The sequence below is a fragment of the Dasypus novemcinctus genome, chromosome 8 (assembly GCF_030445035.2).
Source record: "Dasypus novemcinctus isolate mDasNov1 chromosome 8, mDasNov1.1.hap2, whole genome shotgun sequence".
NCBI classification, from domain to species: domain Eukaryota; kingdom Metazoa; phylum Chordata; class Mammalia; order Cingulata; family Dasypodidae; genus Dasypus; species Dasypus novemcinctus.
Window position 1 is genome coordinate 39564094 of NC_080680.1, and position 18643 is coordinate 39582736.

An 18643-nucleotide genomic window follows, 5' to 3' on the forward strand; every position below is an offset into this window, starting at 1 on the left:
TGTGGGCATGGGGACACGCTGTCATCAACAGCAATTCATTGGGAATGAGTGGATAACCTTAGTATCCACATGGCAAAGGATCAAAAGAGAAAAACTAACTGTAATAGAACCAAAAATATTATCCTGTTCTTGATGGAAAGCCAACCACCCAAATCTTCTTATTATTCAAAAAGACCTTGAAGGAGTCAGGGTTTGGAATGTCTTGCAACTATGGGGAGACCTGGGCTTTTAGGCGGCCTATAAGAGGACAAATGAGAGCAATTATAACCCAGAATAAGCCCTTGTCCTTGTCTCTCTTCTATGGAGGCTTTCTTCTCAAACGCTACTTCTCACTGATAACTCAAACCCTTTCTCCCCATTTTCCCTGCAGAGAACCAGACTTCATGACCACTAGGGGGCGCTGGGGCGCACCACATTCAGAATTAATCATTAGTATTGGCTTGGGAAGTTCTTCAGAACTTGTTCCTATCATTTGATCTAGTTTTAATGAAAAGGAACCTGGGATTATTCCAGCCTTGTCATTAGGAAGAAGAAATACTGAACAACAATCAGATAAGAAAGCAAAGCATAATATGGAAATGTGAAAATAGCAAAGCCCCATCTCAGGTGAAGAAAAGCCTTTAACTGGGTGGACTTGTCCTTACTTACGGAGCTCAGGTCTGCTCTGAAGTTTGTCCCTACTCTTTCACAGGGATTTCTGGTCTCTACTTACCCTCCCTGCTCCTCCTTGTCTGTTAACAGCCGCCTCAGTGGGTGAGTACAAGGGGTGGGAGGAGATGGAAGAGACAATTATCTTGGGAAAAGTGTTCCATTTGTCCCCAGCTCACCTAGTTCACTCTTGAAGGTATGATCTTGAGGGAGAACAGAGTGGGAGTTCCGAATATTTCCTCCTCCAACGAACCAGTTCACATTGGGATTCCAGCGGTTCACAAAGCCACAGAGATGATTTTCTTCAAAGTCACATTCTGGCAGAAGAGATATAAAAACATACCTCATGAAGACACAGTCACACCTGGATATACCCAGAATCACTGCAGAGTTTACTCTTAGATATTGAGATTGTTTCCTCTCTTCCTTTCCTGATAACCCTTCCCCCCCACCCCACTCCCCTCCACCTCACCCCACTCCTCTCCACCCCCCACCCCGACAATCCTGGCCAAAGAAGAGGGACAAATAAGACATTCATCCACCGTAATCTCTTCACAAATCTGAAGTCATAAATGGGCATAAGATCCTGAGGAATTAAGATTCTAATTCATCTCTGCACATTTGAATTGCGGCTCTTCCACTCACTGGCCAAGTGGCTTCAGTGTGACGCATTACTTCTTGGAGCCTCGGTTTCTGCACATATGAAATGGAAATGATGTTTCCACCTCATAGGACTGTTTCAAAGCACTATTCAGTGCTATGCTCTTAGTTCCAAAAATTTATCTACCAACATTTCTAGCACCAGGGAGTCCAGCCTTCCATTTTCTTCTCTCATGATGGTGGACAAGATGCTCAAAGCTGGAAGGAATGTTCCCTAGATGCTAAAATCTGAGTGGACTGAGGGAGGAAGAGAAGATAAAGAGGCCTCCCATTTTTTGTGGTATTGACATGTTTGCATAGACAAATTATTCCCAGTCAACAGACTCCCTTAGTGGGAATAAGAAACTCACAAGCCATGGTCTCCATTGAACCCCACAGTAATGGAATTAAAAATATGCAATGATGGTGCTAATCATATTCCATTGGCCCCTCCTGACCCATTCTACCCTTCTCCATCCTACTCTGTCCTCCAGAGGCTAATCCATATGGAAAGTATCAATGGGCTCCTTGGACTTCTGGCTTCCTGTTGGATTCTGCCAATGGGGGAAGGTGGAGGATGAGTGAAATCAGGGATGTCTGTTTCCCCAGCTTCCTCCTTGCCAGGTTGCCATGGTTTGGCTGTTTCCTCTATTGAGGGCACCATTCCTTTCAAATAGCCTTCACCACATAGCTACAGTATTCAGGTTCTGGTAACCCCTTCTTCCTTGCTCCTTCAGACCTAGAGGTAGTAACAGCTCAAGACTCATTTCTATTACTGGCCCTAGATTACAAAACTATTTTTTGTTGATTTTCTTCACCTGCCCATGCCTTATAGTCTCTTTATTGAACTTTCCTCAAATTACTCAGATGGTGTGTATCCTCTTTCCACTTTCCTGTTGGGAATCCAACTAATAAAGTCATCAAGGTGATTTTACGTTAGCAAATACTGAAAATTTTAAAAGATATTTGTTCTCATATTTTTCTCTGCAGCATCTGCTAACCAATACCCAACTCTCAATGCAAAGACTGCCATGTATTGAGAGGTTTCTATGTGCCAGACATTGTTCTAAGAACTTTATATAAATTAACTTCTTTAATCTTAAAAATGACCCTGTGAGGAAGATACTAATACAGAAAGAAAGAAGAGTTGAGAGTGTGATTATACAGCTTAACCCAATAAATGAATTGGTAACCCATTTTATTTTTTAAATAAACCAGAAGCCATCAGCTGATCAGAAGACAATGAACAGCAGGTATCAACAGGTACACAACACTGTACCAATCCCCTTCCTATCCACTGCTTTCTATGATCTTCCTTTAATCATAGAACTAAAATGGGCATCCCCATTTCACAAATGACAGAATGGCTGGGAGGCTCAGTTTGTGGTGGAGCCAGCATTCCACCAGGTGTATCTGGTCTCCATACAGCCACTACATAGACTGTGGTCTAGTGGAATGCTAAAGGAAGAAAGCTGGATCTAAACTCACTGTATCTTCAAACAATAGTCCCTGTCTAAAATGATTTTCTTTCACTTGCATTAAAGATGCCACTGGAAGGTCAAAACGGAGAAATGAGACTTCAGAAATAGGCAATGGCTCTTCTTTGTTCACAATCATCTTGGACCCTCCTTTCTCTTCCCCTCCACATCCATTCAGCATCCAAGTACTCAGTGCTGAAAAACCTCTCATATCTACCACCTTTTGTCTATTCCATGCCAACCCCCTATTTTAGGCCTTCATTATGTCTTCTCTGTAAGGTCACAAGAGCTTCCTAACAGCTTTTCTACTTCTAATGTTTTTTCGACTCTAACCCATCTTCCACGGGACAGCTGGAAAACACACTGCTGCTTCTGAAAACACTGCCACAGGCCCTTCCTCTGCTGACTTAGTGCCTCTCTGCCTTGAAATTCATCAAGTTCAAGCTCCACAGCCTGGGTTCAGAGTCTTCCCTTAGCAATCCTGATTCCCCACCAGTTACTTGCCTTTGCCTGAATATGCCCTGCACTTTCTCCCTACAGGGGTCTGCCCTCTAAGAACCCTGTCCTTTCTACCCTGTACCTCCATTTTACTAAATTCTACTCCTTCTGGAAACTTCAGCTCAAATGTATCTCCTCTAGTCAATCCTCTCTGATTTCCTCTCCTCGCTGAATCACTAGAACATGGCTTGTCCTTCTCTAGCAGTATTTATCATCCCTAGTAATAGCTTCCATGGTTTACAAATAAATGGTGAGCAACAGCAGGGCAGGGAGTAAGTCCCCTCTCTATGTCCTCTCAGAAGCTGGCAAAGAAGAGGCACCCAAACAACACTGTTGACGTGGAATCCAAGTGACACTGTGATTATAAAGAGAGGGGCAGTGATGTGCCAAGAGAGAAATGGAGCAAAGTGAGGAAAGGAGGTTATATGATGCTTGTTTTCCTGGCAAATGCCACAGAAAGCTTAGTTTGTAGCAAACTGGAAATTATATTTGCTAGAACATGTTGAAGTTAAGGCAGCAACTCTGTGGTTACAATTGCTGCATCCACTTTTCTTTCATTAATTCAGCCAATCCAGGCCAACCCTAATGAGCCTTCCTATTCTAAAGACAGAGAAACAACATTTGCATTCAAGCGAACCTAGCAAGGAATTTAAACTTGTATGCATTATGCAGGGTACACTATAAAATACGTTGTTTCTAGGACTGCTTCAATTCCCTCTGGCACAACAGCAGATTTTAGTAAAAGATGCACGTTCTGATGCAATGAAAATGAAACTCACTTACCAATACAGTAGCCGGTTGTCATCTTGATTTCAAAGAGCGCAATGCTGGCTGTGTTCCCCTGCCCTAGTACACCTTCTATTAAAATCTGCAGAAGACATGGGGAAGAAGGGAGTTAGATTTCAAAACACCACGTTTCCTTGGTGCAGTATTCAGCTAGTTTTGAGGAGCTGTTCAACAATTCAATGCGAAACAAGATTGTTACTCTCAGCTAATTGCTATTGGATACTAATCTTGCTACGGATTTCATAAAAAGAATGTGTGCGTGTTTTTATGCATAAACACATACATACATACTCAGAACTTTGAGGTGAGCAAGGTGTTCATTCATTAGAATGTCAGAGTAAGCTATGTTCAATTATTCCAACCACCACCCTCTCCAGTGCTTGTGGTAGCACTAACTGGCCATAGATGGAGACTGTGCCTGAGGAATGCCCAAGAACTTTGGCAGAAGCCGCAGCAGAAAAAATCCCTTGGAGCAGGTGGTGGGAAGCACAATCTGAGATGGTCATGGGAAACCTCTGTACAAGATGGCAGAAGTTCATAAATCTACTTCTAGTTTCTATATTGGTGAAAATTTGAAAAATTTATATGAAGAACAGACACAATTTATGCGGCTGACTTCAACAATTGTTACAGTTCATATTTGGTCATGTTACTACGAGTAACGTTGTTTTCTTATGTTATTTCAGCCTGATATTCTGCAACTCTGCTGGTCAACTTAGGGTGATATACTGTTGGGGAACATTGTGAAACAGGGGACACTCAGTCCCCCAACGTGCCTTCCTTCAATCCATGCTGCTTGCTGAGGTGGGAGGGACTCCAAGCAGACAAGGGATATAGTATAGTGCAGTATTTCAAAACTTTACCAAGGAAAGGAGGACTTGGATAGGGAATTGAAAAGGGAAATAGGCATGGTGAAAGTTTTTATGAAGGCTCCATTGTGTCCTCGATAACATATTCTCACTAAATATCACACCCCATAGCCAAGTGGATGCAGATCCCATCTTCCTGTTCTCACTCCAAACCACTGCCACCTTTCTATTACATTCTCCCCTTTCTTTTTCCAACATTTCTGAGGGATCAACTTCCATACTTGAAAAGGAAACAGAACATGTCCTTTAAATAGCTATCCCTTTTCAAGGCATTTTCATTATTTCTTTTATTATATTTAACGTTTCTTCAAAATTTAGAGCAAGCAAGCCATTGGGAAGATAACAAACACAAATTATATGGATGCACACAAATTGTACACCAATTACATGGATGAAAGAAATTTATAAGAAATGCAAATGTTCCTGGAAGCCCATTAGGAGGTCAATTTCCATTGAAATGGTTGGTTTAATCACCATTTAAATACATGGAAAAGAAATCCACAAAAAGAGTCTTTTATGGAATAAACAAAATATTAAATTACATTACTAATAATCGTCTGTTATGCACCTATCACATCCTAACACAGGAGATAAGTAACCTCAGTGGCAGAAGTTCTCAAGACCTCAGACTAGAATAAAGCATAAAGCACACATTACCAATCCTGTACCTTCCTTCTAAATTCTACCTACCTTAAATTTCTTGGAACTGTTCTGCAAATCCAGGCTGGCTATGAGCCAACTATCTGAAGGTTCCTTAGCTGACCAAAGCAAGCGATCAAAGCTTTCGTCTTCAAATCTCACATAGAGGTTCAGCTGGCTGGGATGTGATGGAGATCCCAGAGATGTGGTTATCTGGTAGACCAAGCGGAGGCAGCTCCATTCCTCAGCTTGTAAGTCAGAACTTAGCAGCACAGCTTTCTCCCCCTGCTTGGCGAAGGAGGTATCTACATAAATGTAATGGCCTGGAAAGAGAAAGGAAAACAGAGAAGGAATGAGGCTTCTGTTTGTAACTCAGGAAAATATACAACCGTGGCCCAGTAAATCTAAGGGCTGAGAGAGCCTGCAGGTACATTTTGTTCAGCCCCTGCCTATTGCCTTAACACTGGATGTCTGCCTTGTAAAAATTAGGTCTGGCAACATTGAGGACACTTTCTTACAGGACAAAAGGCTGGAGTTGAATACTGCTGCCTTTTCAAGTCTTAAAAGGGTGACATGTAGACCTGTTTTGCTACAATCCTCACTATTCCCTATTACCCCTGAATCTGTAGCCAGGTGTCTGTTGTCTTTTATTATCTTATACCAGGCCTAGTTAATGTATTGCATTCATCTCTCCTTGGCCCCACATGCATATGAATTTGAGAACCTAGGCTAAGCAGAGTCAGAATCTGGAGGATTCAACCTTCTTCTGCCATAGTTCCCCTCATACCTTCTGACTAAATATGCATGTAATTTGCATCATTATATTGGACGGAATTGATTTTGTTGCCACAGTCTGGATCGTGGGACTTAAGTAGAAAAAGGCCACTGAATGTACTGGGGGAGAGTGAAAACTGCAATGTAAAGTATAATCCATGTGGTGCAGAAATGTTCCAAAATATATTCACCAAATGCAATGAATGTGCCACAATGATGAAGGAGGTTGTTGATGTGGGAGGAGCGAGTGAAGTGGGGTGTGGTGTATGTGGGAACCTCTTGTATTTTTTAATGTAACATTTTTTGTGATTTATGTATCTTAAAAAAAAAGACAATTTAATAAAAAAGAAAGGGAAGGAAGGACGGGAGGACGGGAGGAAGGGAGGAAGGGAGGAAGGGAGGAAGGGAGGAAGGGAGGAAGGGAGGAAGGAAGGAACCCAATTGTATTGGGCCTCCTATATCCAGTTCACCTTTGAATTACTTTGCTTTGATGAAAACTTACCTCATTGCCTAATTTTAAATGTGCATATGTATATTAAAAGGTAAGTAAATTTCCCTAAGGAATGTTTAATTGAGTTTTGTTCCCTTATAAAGTGCATTTCCTAAAAAAAAAAAAAAAAAAAAATCATTGAAAACTACTGTTTAAATTAGGATTAATATTCCCCTCTCCTAAATTCTTCTATGACCAAATCTCAGTTCTGTTAACTAAATGAGAGCACATACAAAAAGCATGTACAATAGGGCTTGAAAACAGTGGACACTGTGACTAGCAATCATCTCCTTCTCCTCCTCCCCCTTCCCCAATTTCTCATCCCCCTTCTTTCTCCTCTTTCCTTTACCCCTCTTCGTCTTCATTTCCCTTCCTTCCTCCCCTCTCTGCCCTCATCTTCCTAATATTGACAAGTGTTGCTCTATGGCTGACCCAGTATGCAGAACATTTGTTTGGGGGAAAAAGGGCTGTAACCAAGAACCCTAACTTGAGCTTTCTAAACCCAACTGTGTCTATCCTATCCAGTTTCCTACGACAGTGATCAAAGTGTCTGTGGGTCTCTGGGGTCCCACTGCCCTTCTGGTCTGCAGACTCTCTCGTGCTTCCTCAGAATTTCCCACATTCATGGCCAGCATTTAACCTGCTGCCTTCCATTGTGGGCCTCATACTGTACCCACTGCAATTTGAGTTCTCCAATACCAAACACTTACTAGAAAGGCTCTACAGAGCCTCTTTGCTTTGCTGACGTTCTTCACACACTTCCCCACACCTCCCACCCCATGGTTGCTCCAAAGGCCAGTCCTGGCCATGATCTTTGTCTCTGTGGTGAGAACTGACAGGCCAGCAGCAGCTCAGCCGATGACCACCCTTATAATTAGGGCATTGTCTTTAGGGAGCTTTGACTGACTGCAGAAGAATTTCAAGATTGAGCTCTATTTCTATCCGGAAGTCTTCTTAAGATAGGAACTATACATTGGGTGTAAATTGCAACTGCTTCTAGATGCCAACCCAGGCACCCCTTATGGAGAACTGGCCCTTGCTATAACCGCCACCACCACCAGCATCTCCATGTACAGCAAGCACGCACTATGTACCAGGGGTTGTTTTAAGTGGGTCATATGCATTTACTAGCTGTGGGGTGGGGCTTTGAAGTAATAAGCTGGGGTTCTTGACACCAACCATTTTTCAAACAAAAGTGCTGTTTTATTGTGACATGAAGGAATGTATAAGTGCCATCCTCCTTTTCCCACTCTGCTACGACCTCAAAAGAAGGGACTCCAAGCAGGCTGGTAGTGGGGTTGAGGGTTCAGGGAGATCCTCAGAGCAATTTAAATCTTTTCTGAGGAGCAGAGAGTTGGGACATGGGGAATAAAAGAGGAAAGGAACAAAGAAAGTCTCAATGTTCACATCAGATACTAACTTCTCTCATTCTTCCACTCCTTTTCTCCCTTCCCCACTCACATAGGGAACAACTAATAGCTGTGGCTCTCAAACTTGAACCCACGATCACCTGGAGGCATTGTTCAAACACAAATTGCTGGACCCACCATTAGAGTTTCTGATTCAGTAGACCTGGGTGATGCATTTCTAATAGTTTGTATTTCTATCAAGTTCCCAGGTGATGATGATGCTGGTTTGGGGAATACACTTTAAGAACCACTGATTTATACTATCTGACATAAACAGAACTAAGGGAGGAGTCAGTTCTACATGGAGATAAAACTCAAACCTAAAACTCAAACATAAAAAGTGGGTTATAGCAGACTCATAGTATCCATATACTGGTGATTATGTTGATTTTCAGTGAGTGCTACTGATTGAAAAAACAGTGTCTCTTGACATCATCTCTTATACTATCAGATTTTAATATAAACATATGCAAACGCTCTTGTGTTAAGAATCTATGAGAGCATACACTCTATGAAAGGTATTATTTAAAATACCTTGATTTAAAAAAAAAAATACCTTGATTTATACTGGGTGATGAAAGTTGGTGCTATTTAGTGGATAATTTTGGATAAACATTGAGTATTTCAAAAAGTTTGGAGTTTGCATTTAAATTACAGAATTCAAATAGGATTTTAAGTCATACTTTCTGAATCTGCCTATTAACTGCATTATGCTCTATTCAAAGATTTATCTACTCAACTGATTTTGCTTCTACTGATCAGAACACTAGATCAAATAACCTGTCCCAAGTGATTTCTACCCCTACTATCTTTGCCAAGTTCAAGACAGATTTTCTTAATTAATCACTTCACTTTTCCTATATAGCCTACATAAAATGTCAGAATACTTCTAAACACAGTGGTCATGGAGCCACTACCAATCAGAGTTGGCACTTTAGTTGAACCTACTGCTATACCTCCTTGTAGCTTCAGTGTCAGAGTTTATTTTGTGGCCCTATTATAGCTAAACTGAGAAAGAACATGATATATTTTTAAGAAGTTCTGGAAAATGCTGTCAGGGATTGTGCCTTTCCCTGAACTGTCACTTCTAAAATTCTAGAACAAACTAATGACTTTTTAGGAACTATTAGTTTCTTCTTACTTTATAAAAAGAATCATTATACTTCTGAATATGGTAATGAGGCTTTTCTTTCATGTGTGTGTATGTATGTGAAATAGTTTGTTTAGTCTTTCCTTAAGAGATTGACAGCTTGAACTTAATCTCAGAAATAATTCACATATCATAAAATTCAGTGTATAATTCAGTTGTTTTTAGTATATTCACAAAGTTTTGCAACCGTCACAACTATCTAATTCCACAACATTTTCACCAGTCCAAAAAGAAATCCTGTACCCATTGGCAGTCACTTCTCATTTATTTCCCTCTTGGCAAGCATGAATCTACTTTCTCTCTCTATGGAGTTGCCTATTCTGGATATTTCATATAAATGAAGTCACACATAATGTGGCCCTTTGCGTCTGGCTGTTTTTACTCAGCATAATGTTTTCAAGGTCCACCCATGTTGTAGCATATGTCGATATTTTATTCCTTTTTATGGCTGACTAACATGCCATTGTACGGATATACCACATTTTATTTATCCATTCAGTAGTTGATGGCTATCTGGTCTGTTTCCACTTTTTGGCTATTATGAATAATGCTACTATAATCATTTATGTACAAGTTTGTTTTTTTTTATGGTCATAAGTTTCACTTCTCTTGGGTTGGGAGTGGAATTATTGGGTCATATGGTAACGCCATGTTAAGTATGTTTTTAAGGAACTGCCAAACTGTTTTCCAAAGTACTGCACCATTTACATTCCCACCAGAAATGTATGAAGTTTTCAATCTCTCCACACCTTGACCAACACTTGTTATCATCTGGCATTTTGATTATAGCCACTCTAGTGGGTATGAAGTGGTAGCTTATTGTGATTTTGATTTGCATTTGTCTAATGACTTAATGATTTTGGGCATCTTTTCATGTGCTTATGGGTCATTTGCATATTTTCTTTGGAGAAATATCTATTCAGATCCTTTACTCATTTTTCAATTCAGTTATTTGTCTTTTCATTGCTGAGTTGTAAGAACGTTTATATATTATGAATACTAGGCCCTTACCAAATATATGATTTGCAGATATTTTCTTCATTCTTTGGCTATCTTTTCACTTTCAATGGTGTACCTTGACATACAAAAGTTTTAAATTTTGATGAAGAACAATTTTCTATGTTTATGGTTGTTTGTATTTTTGATGCCTTATCTAGAAACCACTATCTAATTCATATCATGCAGGTTTACAACTATGTTTGCTTCTAAGAATTTTATAGTTTTTGCTCCTACATTTAGATCTTGATCCATTTTAAGTTAATTTTTGTGCATGCTATGAAAGATGACAGGAGGAGAAGGAAGTATCCTCTTCCAACACAGCTGCATAGGTAACTGGAACTGATTGAGACATTTTTTTCAGAAATGATAACATCTCTAGGAGTCAAAAAAGGACCATGAACTTTCAAACAGATTTTTAAAAAGTCAGCAATTAAAAACAATTAAATGACCTTGCTAAAAAGAATAGGCTCCCATGCACTTCAAGGTCTGAACATGTCTCCTAGTCACATGCAAGCATCAGAAAACCACCCTCTGATGCTTTTTCAGTGAAGGCAGATATAAAGAACTGAGTTTTGAGGTCACTTTCAATTGCTGGACACATCTGCACAGTTAGAGCTCAATGCATCGATGACTTCTAACAGCCAAGAAACAGCTTGGTCATCACTGTGGCAAAATGGCAGGGCATGGATCTCATGGGACCTCCTTTTCCTCTTGAAATATCACTGGAATTCTATGAGCTAATGAATGTGCTGTCCTTCTGGTGTGATGCTCACACTGGGTGACTGTAATAAAGTGGATCTCACACAGGATTGGAAAGTATGACCTTAGTTTAAAGCTTTGTCATACATTTCTAAATGTGTAATCACTTTTGTTATCTGCAAAATTTGGAGTCCAATCACACATACACACTCAATATTTGGAAAATCATTCTATGTGCTCAGAAAAAACAAACCAACTAAAAATTACCCTACTGTGTGGGAAACATACCTACATGAGAAATATATTTTTCACGCAAATAACCACAAATGAAAGCTATTTCAACTACTGTGAAGAAGTAAATATTTCAATGCAAAAAGGAAAATTGGTTGTGTGGGACTTAGAAATGGTATAACAAACAGAAAGCCATGTACAATGTATTCTATTTGTAATTTAGGAACTCAAGGGCAATTGTCACTGTATCCAATTTTTATCTTTCATGCTGATGTTAGAAAGCAAAGCTCAAGGAAGATATGACTTCATACCTACAGGGCTGTTGTAAGATCCATGATGAAATGGTATATATAAAAATGCTTTGTAAACTGTAACATTAATTGTTAATTATTTCTATTGTTATTATCAAGGGGATGAGTCCTTTGGTTATTGTAGAGACAGTGAGAAGTTTATATTGCCTTCTTACTTTTTCCCCCCAGAATGATTCAGAGCAGATATTTGTTCAGGTGGTAGACCAGCAGCAAGTTTTCAGTGCTGATATGAGAAGAGTCTTCACTCATTTCACCTTAATTGACCCTTTAATGTTGACATCCATAATTCTGTCCTCTTTTGTGCTAGGCCTCTTCACAGCTAAGCGCCCCAACTCTCACCCATGATTAATCATCACCTAAAGCAGAATTCAGCATATTTACTCCTCATGTGATGTTGGCTGAAATCTTGTGATCCAGGCCCTGTGTCTTTATTTTGTTTAGCTCTTGGTATCTTGTGTCTCCAAGACAAGGACAGTGACTCCTTTTTGGCAGCTTCCTTCTTAGGGCTAAAGTCCAGCCACTGAACTCAGGCTGGGATCTTCCCACCACATTTCCTGAATGCTTTACTGTCTGCCTCTCTGGACAATGTCCTGCCTGCTGGAAGCAGTATAGTAGAGTGGTCGAGAATGTGGCTATCTCGCCAGCCAGATGATGCTTCAAATCCTGGCTACCACTTATGAACTATGCCACTTTGAGCAAGTTACTTAGATTACCTGAGAGTTTGGTTTCTTTGCTGGTAAATGGAGATGCTGAAATATCAACTTTTACAGGGTTTTGAAGAAGACTCCATAAGATAATGTAGGTAAAGCACTTAACCCAGTACCTGAGGGTACATGGAGAGCTCTTGAAAAATTTTAGCTTTTAATTTTCCACATTTCCATTTACCGTGTTCTTTCTGATGGTTAGGTTACCTCATCTCATATTGGACCTCCTTGATACTAACTGCTATTTGTTCTACACACTGCCCATTGTCTTACCCTTATGAAACCAACTTCTTCCCACTATACAGAATATCCTCCAGTCATCTACAGCTGTGTCCATTCTCTTTCACCCTATGGCTGAGGGCGCATTTTATTCTAAGTCTCAGTCCCTTCCAGGTTGCCATCCCATTGCCCAACTGTTTTCTGGGCTATGAAAATCATCTTTGAGATCTATCGACTGATCAAAGCAGCCTAGACAAAAATTCAGGCAAAGCATCTAGCAAATATAAACTTAACAAAGTTTCTGCAAAGAGCCAGATTCCCGTTGTGGAGGAAAATTGCCTTCATAGAACTGCATCTTCAATTCTGCATAAACCATCAGTTTACATTTTGAAGGAGTCTTGCTTTCTTTGCTCACTAAAATCTTTCAAAAAAATTTTAAAGTCAAATTTCAGAATATGCACAGAAAATGCAATGGGCATAGAGGTTCTCAAAAACAGTTGATTATATTTATTAGAGAATGAATGGAATAGCATTCCTCAAATTAAAAAACAGTATTAAATCTTTATGATTGTTACTATCTGATCTTTTCTCAATAAGATCAAATTATTTATAAATCCATTGATTACTTCTGCCAGAGAATGCTCTGAAAATATTTAAGAAAAATCACATATTTCTATGATTTACATACAATATTCTCACCTTCTGAAGTTTCCAATTTTTAAATTATCCTGTATAGCTTATCAATAAAGCACTAACTGTGTGTGTTCAGGATTGAACCACATCCCTCACAAAAGACATTCCTGTGGGTATGAACCCATTTGTAAATAGGACCTTTTAAAAGATGTTATTAGTCGAGATGAGGCCAAATTGAATTAGGGTGGATCGTAAACCGTGTTACTGGAAGCTTTATAAAGCGAGGAATCTTGGATTCAGTCAGTCAGAAAAAGCCACAGGAAAATCCGAAGTCAGCAGAAACCAGAGGAGCAGACACAGGGAGAGAGGGATTGTCGTGGGATGGAGCTTTGCCATCATCAGAAAACAAGAGACTTTGGAGAAGGCATGGCCTTGTGGCCATCTTGATTTTGGATTTCCAGTCTTTGAAACCGTGACACAAGCAAACCCTGTTAAGCCAACCAATGTGTGGTATTTGTCATAGAAGTCCTGGCAAACTGAGATCATATGAATCATAATTTTAACCATATGAAAATGAAAATAGCTTTCAAGAATTCATCTAAAATCATCTGTTAATAAACAAAGATTCAAAGAGCGAACATTTGTTGTGCTCCAGGAAGTAGATTATTGACATATGTCCCTTCTCTTAATTCAGTCTTATGATCCTACAAGGTGGGAATTACCACTTTGGAAACAAAGTTTAATTAAGCGTCCAAGGTGACTGCTAGTAAACCAAGATCTGCCCCCAAATCCATGCATTTTCTCCTTTTGCCATGCTGCCTCCCAAATATTTCCTTATTTGTCTCCTTTATTGATTTATCTTCTCCCAATTGTATTCACCTTCCTATAGCAGTGAACAAAACTTTTTTCTTCCTTTTCTCCTAGGGACACTAGGGTCCTGAAGGGATAAATGTTTCTTCATGGCAGCTGACTCACACTTCTTTACAAATACTATCCTGCTGATAACATAATTATCAGAATAACTTTACTACTATTAATACATTTCCTCTAATCTAAATGGTTTTTGAACATGTCAAGTTTTCTAAAATTAGGGCATGCCTAATAAATGGTCTATAGTATTGCATCTTTTTCTCCCAAAAGGTTGTTAACAAATCAATAGTACAATTTAAAATTGATATTAGGTAATAAAATATTTGCATGTACACTTAGGTGAGAGGCAGTGGTCAGAAAGACCCCACAATCTTGGGTTTAGAGAACAACTCCGCCCAGCAAATATCTCCTGTAAATAGTGCTGGTGATTCATTCAATAAAACTGCATGAAACCCCTGGCTTTTGCTTAGTTTCTGTGGATAACACTCATTTGCTTGGGGCTGGCCATGTAGTCAGTCAAGAAAATGACACTGCTGTGCATCCTTGGCATTTACAGGTGATCAGTGACTAGGCTGTAGACAGAGGTAGGAGAAAAACTTGTGGGAGGAGACTTCCAAGGAAACTCCTTAAAGATGGGACTGATGGAGCTGGGATGTCTCTTTTGCCCTTCTCCCTTTCTCCTTTCTGAATTGTGGATGCAATGGGCTTGGGATGGCAGTGGTTATCTTAAAAACACCACGTAATGAGGGTAACCAACTTATCCCAGTATTCTGGTAAGTTTTCTTGTTTTAAAACTAAAGGTACATATTCTGGAAACCCCCACAGTCCTGGGAAAATCAAGGCAGTTGGTCACCCTGACAGCCACCCTGAGGCTGGAGGCTGTCCCCATGGGCAGGGCACAGACATAGAGAAGCTGGGTTCCTCATCGTATCGTGGGGTCTTCTAACCTGTCTGGATTTCCTATATCTGCACTTTTCATTATGAGAGAGAAAAATAAATCCCAGTTTAAATTGTTGTTATTTAGGGTTTTCTGCTTCTGGCGTCAAAATTACCTGACTCACTACACCAATGACATCCAGGCTCATTTACATGCAGGCGAATTTCAAGTCGATCTCTCTAGCCTGACCTCTTAATGACTTCTAGACCCACACATCTAACTTCTTCCTGGACAGCTCCACTAAGACATGCCATAGACACTAAACTCATTTTCTTTCCCCAAAATCCTACTCTTCCCATAATCTGTGTCTGAGTGTATGCAATCCCCAACTATCCTACCTATTGACCAATTGAGAAATCTCAGGAACTTCATTGCCTGTCTCCCTCCATTGCTAAAATTCTATCTATCTATTTAATGACTTAATTTCCTAAATTTCTCTTAAGTCCATCCATGATCTTTTCCTCAAGTTCCCTTGAACACTGCTTCAGTTTAGAAACTTTCTTTTGCCTGAATTATTGGAAAAGCCTCCCAACAGGCCTTTCTGCTTCAGTTTTGCCCCACTCCAGTGTGATTGCCACATTGCTGCTGAAGTGTTATTCTACTATGCAAACCTGACTGTATCTCTTCTGGGCCTAAAACCCCACTGTCCTCAACTTATAAGAACTGGGCATTCTGGCCCTTGTCTACCTCTGTACCCACATGTTTATATATACATTAAAAGTCTTTTTTTTATTATTATAGAGATCTCTCATTAGGTTTTTTTTTTGTCTTTTTTTTTTAATATTACATTAAAAAAATATGAGGTCCCCTTATACCCCCCACCCCCCTCCCCCCACTCCTTCCCCCATAACAACAACCTCCTCTATCATCATGAGACTTTCATTGCACTTGGTGAATACATCTCTGAGCACCGCTGCACCTCATGGTCAATGGCCCACACCATAGCCCACACTCTCCCACAGTCCACCCAGTGGGCCATGGGAGGACATACAATGTCCAGTAACTGTCCCCACAGCACCACCCAGGACAACTCCAAGTCCCGAAAATGCCCCCACATCTCATCTCTTCCTCCCACTCCCTATCCCCAGCAGCCACCATGGCCACTTTCTCCACACCAATTATTAGGTTTTAATTTCATAACAAATTCTCAATTTACTGTTACTCTAGGAAATATGATATTTCGTGAGAGCTGTAACTTCACTGACAACTCATGCCCCACTTAGTATTTTCACATACACTCCCACTGTTAATACTTCATGGAACACAAATTCTCACTATGTCAAGGTACACAAAGGATTGTTAAAATATACAATACTTTACCTTTCTGGAATGCAGAGATTGTGGGAAACATTCAGGAAATGTTTTCACTGAGTGGCATTTCTAGATTAAAGAGTGCTACAATTTCATCAGCCTCAAATAATTCTGAGGAGTTCCAAATTGCAGGGAGGACCAGCAATACATTGAGAAATGATGAGACAGGCATTGCTTAGACATCTTGAATGCCATTTTGGTTTGCCCTGACAACAAGGAAATTATTCCCATATTATGACTAACACTGCAAAAATAGTCTTAAAAAATTACAAAGCATTAGGCCTGGCAAAAGTAAAACAAACGCCAGAAGGCAATCAACCTTGTAAACAATCTGCCAACTTTTAAAACCACTATCACAGATGTTTGCTCCACCGTTTTTCATAGGGTCTGGGAAGGGTGTAGCTCTAAACCCTGCTGGCCCCGTGGCAGTTCTAGAAGAGAAGTTTACCTTAGCAACTGCCAACAAAAAAACAAGGGATGAACCCACAATGAAAGGTCACGGATATTTGGAAAGGGAACTTCAACATAAACAGAGTTTAACAAAGAAGTGCAAAAATATGAGAAAATATGCATTATCTGATTGTGTTTGTTCTATCAAAGAAATTTCTCAGATCATATTTTCCATCAGGTTAGTTGCCAGGTGGGGAAGATTTTCCTTGGAAACTTCAAAGTGCCACTGTACTTAGGAGAAAGGAAACCTGGAGGGGAATCACACCAGGGGACAACGGGCATCTGAATTCACTCTGCAAGTTTACTAACTGTACCTGGGAGGAAAAAAGCATTCTTGTTCCATGGAATATATGTTTATCCACAAGGAAAGTTCCTCATTCAGGTACCCTAAATCTTGATCCTACCAGTTCTGTTAACACTGTGGACAGCACAGATGAATATTTTTGCTCATGTATTATGCAAGTCAATTTTGTGAAACAAAAGGAGTTATAAACATTTCAGCTTTATTCAATTCAGAATAAAATAGGAATGCCTATGAAAAGTTCACCATGGCATAGGTAAATAAATCTGAATTAAAAGTATATAAATTTACTTTATTTGTACTTCCTCATTTCAAATTCTGGATTTTATGCCTATTCTCAAGTGTAAAAACAAGTAGGAACAATAATATTTACTTTGAAAAGAAATTTAGCTATATAAAACATAGTTATTAAATATAAGTAATATTTAATTTAAAAATAAAATATAATCACATTCGTTTGTTGCGTTATAGAGAAGTTATGACTTACAATGTGGTATGAATATAAAAACAGAGAGAAAGAAGAGTTTAACTGAAAGTAAACTTGTAATATCAACAAAATGTGGGATCTGATCTAGATGAACGGCTTTAAAACTTCATTTTTCAAAAGGAATTGAACACAAAAGTCCAGTTATTAATAGAACAAAGAAGAGATGCTGTAATTGGCAGATGGGCAAAATCATTTTAGATAGCCATATGTTTATCCAGGCAGTTTTGCCCACTAAGGCTATTTTCTCTCATCAACCCTCCTATAGAGGCCCCGGAAGCTTGTCCTCTGAGCCTAGGGAAGATTTAGAAATCCCTGACTTGGACAGTCTTGGCTCCAAACAAATATGGCAGCATTACATACTGAAGCAGGCTAGATAGGAAATCAATAGACAGGTCTGGAACCTGGCAAGAAGTCCACGTGTCATTCGGTACCCCCCTAGGTGGCTGCTGGAAGACCCTCACGAGATTCTGCCATCCAGAATGAGATTTCCTCCAGAAGCCAGGAGAAGCCCTGGATATTCTCTAGGGGCCTTATCATTGGGCACTTCTGGGGGATTGATGGGTGGGGTAATCAATCAGAACAGCAAACGCCCTTCCCCTGTCCAGGTGCCTGTCCTGGTGCCGGTCCATGTGCCAGTTCCTGCCCTCTGAACCCTGCTCTCGCCATTTTTCCCCGGCTATGGTCTCCATGCAAGAAACACCTGAGCATTTATAATCTGTAATAGGGAATTGTATTCTGTAAATCAACCCACTTTATCACTTCTCAGCCCCTTCTTCTCTACCTGGGACCCACGATCTGTTATTTTCTCCCATTTCTCTTCCCTCCTTACCTTAATAAATTTCTGGCCTAACTAACTTGACACGCTCTTGAAATTCATTTCTGCAGCATAGTCAAGAACCTAGATAAAATCTGGTCATAATACTACAAACCAGAACCATTCCATATTCTACCCACCTCAACCCTGACTCCTATTCCTTTCCAAATCTGATTTACTCAGACTTGAGTTTTGGTCTAAGTGCATGAATTCACTGAGTACACGTCTATATGAGGAACCACAATCAGGTTGGCTGGTAAGTCCTCACTAAGAAAATTGCCTTAAATGAGTCCAAGA

The 18643-nt window shown here is 39.9% G+C and overlaps 1 protein-coding gene across 2 annotated transcripts in view; it reads right to left on the reverse strand.

The window, feature by feature from the left end:
• MAMDC2 (MAM domain containing 2) overlaps positions 1-18643 on the reverse strand; it is a 185173-nt gene that overhangs the window by 106446 nt on the left and 60084 nt on the right. For both annotated transcript variants that reach the window (XR_011649388.1, XM_058301686.2), the window contains exons 3-5: positions 5609-5880; positions 4047-4131; positions 828-965 (exon numbers count right to left, since the gene is read on the reverse strand). Coding sequence is in view for 1 of the 2 variants with exons in the window: in XM_058301686.2 (XP_058157669.1) it covers positions 828-965; positions 4047-4131; positions 5609-5880 (495 nt within the window). In the remaining variant the exon portion in view is untranslated. The remainder of the gene's footprint in view (positions 1-827; positions 966-4046; positions 4132-5608; positions 5881-18643) is intronic.